Source organism: Vigna angularis, chromosome 10, assembly GCF_016808095.1.
Source record: "Vigna angularis cultivar LongXiaoDou No.4 chromosome 10, ASM1680809v1, whole genome shotgun sequence".
In the NCBI taxonomy this organism is placed as follows: Eukaryota; Viridiplantae; Streptophyta; class Magnoliopsida; order Fabales; family Fabaceae; genus Vigna; species Vigna angularis.
In genome coordinates this window covers 28,297,359-28,302,684 of record NC_068979.1, presented here as the reverse complement: position 1 = coordinate 28,302,684, position 5,326 = coordinate 28,297,359, and the positions used below count along the sequence as shown (strand labels likewise).

The following is a 5,326-nucleotide window of genomic DNA, read 5'->3' as shown; positions in this document are numbered from 1 at the left end:
ATAACAAGTGTGATTGGTGACGTAATAATATAAGAGAAAAGAGATATGACCAAGCTATACTTACTCGTAGAACGTTTCTTCAGTCATGGGGTAATTTATCAGGTGTAGATTGAGCAAAATAGATTAATTATATAAAACGAAAAGGTTCCTTCAACTTTGATATGTATAGTTCAAATTTCAATGTATATCACTATGCTTCAACTATGTGGTTGAATTATTATAATCTGAGTTTCTCCAATTGTCAACCCACAAAACATTAAAGTACTATCAGACATTGATACAATGAGAAGGAGACAAGAATATGACCATATTTAATAATGACAAGACACAACTCAACTACGAGAAAACAGAAAATTATTCTAAAATTGAAATATTGCAGATTTGTTTTCACATTCCTATGCACGATCTTCAAACAAGTAAAATGAAATAGTAAACATGCAAGCCAAATCTGTATATTTTTAATGATGCAACTAAACTTATGCTGCTTTAACTTGAAAAGGTTTTACTGGTTATCAAAGCTGGTTTACATGAGGTTTACAAGTAAAAAGAGTAAAATGTTATAGCTATAATGCTTCAGGGTTAAAAATCACATTAGGACAGAAAAGGGAAAAGGAAGTAACAAATCATCAATATGAAATCCTTCTGAAAATTATTTGCGCCCCACACTGAGGCTGCAAAGTGATAAAAAGTACAGGAGCATGAACATAGTTTGGAGATAGCACAAAACTGTAACTTTGAATGATCAAAGAAAGAGCAATCTTTGCCTCAACCATTGCCAAATTTTGCCCAACACAAGTTCGAGGGCCTAATCCAAAAGGAATGAATGCAGCTAAATGTTTCCGAGGCTCGCTAAATCTTGTTGGATTGAAGTTATGGCAATCTTCACCCCAGATTTCTCTGTCATGATGAACAGCAGTCAATGCCAAATAGAGTTGAGTCTTAGCAGGAACATTAATGCTTCCAAGCATCACATCTTTAGAGGCTTGCCTCATTAGCATCACTGCTGGAGGATAGAGCCGAAGTGTTTCGTTAATTATCATGCTAACCTGTTGGGAAATGTCAACCAACAATAATCAATGAAAATGGACCATAATTTTGCACTCAAATATTAATTATTCTGTGATCTAAATTGTTTGATTCATTTTGTCTCCCACAATATACTACACTATTTTACAGTTCTTAACCATATTCCTGATTCATTGTGGTTGAAGATTCCACGTCAATTAGATATATAAGTGCAAACCTCACCGAGTTGATTAGAAATATAAGTGCAAACCTCACCAGAGTTGATTTTATAAGGTTGAGTTGACTTAAAATATACTTTTTAAAATGGTATCAAAGTCATCTAAAATTTATCCTAACAAAATTTATTGTTTGTTAGACTTATTGCGCTACCCACTATCAGACTACCGTTAGCATCTAATTCTATACTCGAAATGTAAATGTCTCAATATGGGTAAGGTGTGTTAAAAATCTCAAAGTTAAGAGAAAATCTTTCTTCTAAACCAGTTTTGTAAGATTGAATTATGCTTAAAGTCTAATTAAGAAAGTTAAATCATAAATTTTCATTTATGTTTCTATCTCCATGTCCAAACTTTTCTGCATCTCTGGTTCAATTTATAATGGTTACGTAGCATCTAGATTGAATCTCGATAGTAGATCAGTTGACTAACAGGCAGAGACATCTATCTATGATCTAACCAGTATTCAACAGAGTAAATGTATTGTAATATTCATTTCAACAATAACAAATGCATTGTACTGATTCTCTTGACGGAAAATCAAACAATAGATGAACTTACAATCTTAAGGTCGCTTAAATTGTCCGCAACAGGAAGTTGATTGTGTCCAATAACACGAAGAACTTCTTCACGTGCCTTACTTTGCCATTCCTGATGTTTTGCTAATAGAAGAAGTGTCCAAGTTAACAAGTTAGCTGTAGTTTCCTTCCCAGCAAAGTAGATGGTTTTACATTCATCTATAATTTCTTCCACCCTTAACTTTTCTTCTCCACCAACCTCATTCTTGTAGGAACACATCAAAGAACTTAGTACATTTCTTGCATTTTCTCCCGTGTTGCTCTTGGTCTCAATAAGCTTCAGAATTGATTCACGTGTTTCTTTTTCTAGTCTCCGCCTCTCCCTGTTCTTCCTAGTTGGCAAATACCTATTGTTTCGTTTTTCAAACACTAAAACTCAATTATTATGTCTGAAGAGGGAAAAATACCTGGTATGACATGAACTTCATTTGGAGAAAATACCAGTTCTGGAACAAAATATTCATATGCAATTTACTTCTCATCTTAAATTAAGCTAAAGCAATGGAACAACCTACCTGTTATTTCACTACTAGTACAATACTCTTGGAAGTCTCACATCAACTAAAAGTAATGTCAATTTATAATATACAGTGAGTGAAAAAATCACTTTACAAGACGGTTTTGTAGGGTTAAATTAGACTTAAAATCCACTCCTTAACAAATACAACAAATTAAGTTGTGATGGTTATTTTTTTATTAGCAAGGCTTGTCCTGAGGAAACATAGGTCTGGTAGCAAGTTTGTAGTTTGATATATATATATATATATATATATATATATATATATATATATATATATATATATATATATATAAATTTAAGAGTTGGGAAAGTAACCTGAATCCAGGGATATAGACACTTCTAATAGCCTGTGAAAAAAGGTGCATTTGTTGCTCCTGTAAGTTGAAAATATGCTTTCCCTCTTCATAACTGCTGCCAAAAGCAGTTCTGGATATAACATCAGCAGAAAGATCATGAAGCTCTCTGTGCACTTCTATCTCAAATTCATCTTTTCCTCCTCTTTGGTCTTCCCATTTCTCCACCATCTTTGTCACGCTTGCCACAATATCTGGCACCCATCCCTGCAACAGATTCATGATTTACTCTTTAATTAATATTTTCTGTTTTCATGATTCATCTCTTCAAACTACTTATTCCCTCCACTCACAACTGTTTTCTCCTTTAATTCTAATTACCAAAACCAAACTAGAGTGTTACATGCGAGGTCAATCGAGAAAAAAATAAGATATGAATTTAACTACGTACAAAATTTCCACCACTTTCTACTTAAAACTTTAAAAACAATTAGTTAACGGCTCTTTAGCCTTTGTTTGGTACTCTACTCTCCCGTTCCTATAAAACATGAGACAACTCACGCTTAGATTCCAAACGCTCTATAATATATATATATATATATATATATATATATATATATATATATATATATATATAATTTTTCCAATTACACTAACATTTCAATTTTTTTATTTATTTCGTTCCTTCATTTTAAAAAATACTTTCACACTCATCTTTACAGTATATACGCATACCTTAAGTTTTCAAAATATTTTACTTACACCCTTATACTACTCTTTTACTCTTAATATAAAACTTGAAAACGAGAAAGGACTAATGTTGTTGTTATCTTACTCTTTCATTTATGATCATTTCAATTTTGTCTATTATTTTTCACATTTTGAATTTGGTTTTACTATTTTTAGAAAATAGTCTATATATCTCGTGACACAAACTATGTTGCAGTGACTTGTCAAAGAAAAATTTTTACAAAAGGAAATCATATTAACTCATTTAAAAAAATATGGACCGAATGACAAAAATTCAAAGTTGCAAAAAATTAAAAATAATATCATAATATACCAAAAAACACAAAACCAAATAAAAATTGTAAAAAAAAAATTGAATTTTCCAATCCAACACAATAATTCAATTGTTTTTTGCATTCTTATTATTTCTTCTTGCACCTTCATGCTGACCTTTTACATTTTTTATTCATAAAATTTGAAAACATATTCTAAAATATACAATCTTAAATATATTTACAAATCTAAAAGTAAATTTTAGATTGTCTAATTTGAAGATGTATTATGAATTTTATAATTTAAAATCTATTTCCAGATTCAAAAACATATGCAAATTTTTTAAATTATAATTTAGAATACATTTTTAAATTACAGTCTCTAGAAATATATTTTAAAGTATAGAATTTAAAATATATTTCTAAATTAAAAATAACTTTAATTATATGTCTTGTAGTTTCAAATATTATAATTTAAAATATAATTTTTAATTTATAAGTTCTAATTATGTAATTCAAACTTAATTTATAAGATCCAAAAATGTCCGAAAAATTGATAATTTAAATTTTTTTTCCGTCTAAAGTGCCCCCACAAGAATAAGTTACCTTAACCAGCTCCAAGTTAAAGGCCAGATTTATAATCCTTCTGTGCAAAGCCCATTGTTCACCTTCCAGGCCTACAAGGCCCTGTCCAAACAGCAACTTCGACTGAGGGTTGTACGGAACTTTCCCATACTCACCGCGCGTATTCGTCAGCACCTCCTTAATCATGTCCGGTTCAGTTATCGCCAACCGGGGTGTTGAACCGAACCAGTACAGGAAAGTTTTCCCGTGCGCGCGAGACCACCTTTCGTAAAATGGAACCACGCGCCTCAAGATGTTATCATGCTCGAACGCAGGGGTCGCCTCTGACTTCGCTTCCGCGTACAGCCGTCGGATCTCCGACGAGTTCCCCACGATCGGACAGTAGCCAGGGCCTCCTATCCCTTGCTTCTTGAAGTGACGCTCCGTTCGCCGGGGAACCCACAAATTTGCGTAGAGAAATTTCACCGCGAAGAAAACGAGGAGAACTACGGCACCGAGTAAAAGATTCATGTTGATCTAATCTGCTAGTGAAAGACAAAAGTGAAGCATGAAAAGAGGTTAAAAAAAGAGAGTGAATAAGAGGAGAAGAGCGTTGACTTTTGATGGTGAGACTGACTAAGAGGAAAAAAAGACTATTGCAGTAATGAAAGGTGAAGTGGAACTGTTTGTTTCTGTGAGCTATGGCGATGGTGGAATAGTCAAATCATTACCTTTGTGTTCAGCGAACACGACGGGTACACAAACATTTTCTAAGCAAATCTGTTGAGTATCTTCTTTAAAAATATCTATAATTTTTTTTAGTAATATCCACAATATTTACGAATATTTTTTCATAAATTTAAATAAATCATTTTAATATAATTCTTCAAAATATAAACTTAAATAAACAATTGATTGAAAAATATAACTTAAATAAACTCTTATGCAATACTTTAACTTAATAGATATATTGTGATGAATTTTCGTAAAATTAACTTCTGATAAAAGATAATCAGGCACAACTTTAAGTTGACCGACAAACTACCAAAATATTTTCGTAAACTTCCTGTAAAAAAAATTCTCATCTAGTTAAAGATAGTTTAATAACATGCAAATTCAAAGTGAAAAG

At 31.8% G+C, this 5,326-nt stretch overlaps 1 protein-coding gene across 1 annotated transcript; it reads right to left on the bottom strand.

Annotated features, from left to right (window-relative positions):
• Positions 1 to 533: 533 nt before the first annotated feature.
• LOC108334699 (cytochrome P450 734A1) lies at positions 534 to 5,007 on the bottom strand. The gene is made up of 5 exons (XM_017570614.2): positions 4,929 to 5,007; positions 4,240 to 4,739; positions 2,655 to 2,899; positions 1,803 to 2,166; positions 534 to 1,046 (listed from the first exon to the last, which is right to left on the bottom strand). Exons 2-5 carry the CDS (start codon positions 4,726 to 4,728, stop codon positions 627 to 629), a joined length of 1,518 nt encoding a protein of 505 aa, XP_017426103.1. The 5' UTR covers positions 4,729 to 4,739; positions 4,929 to 5,007; the 3' UTR covers positions 534 to 626.
• Positions 5,008 to 5,326: the final 319 nt, after the last annotated feature.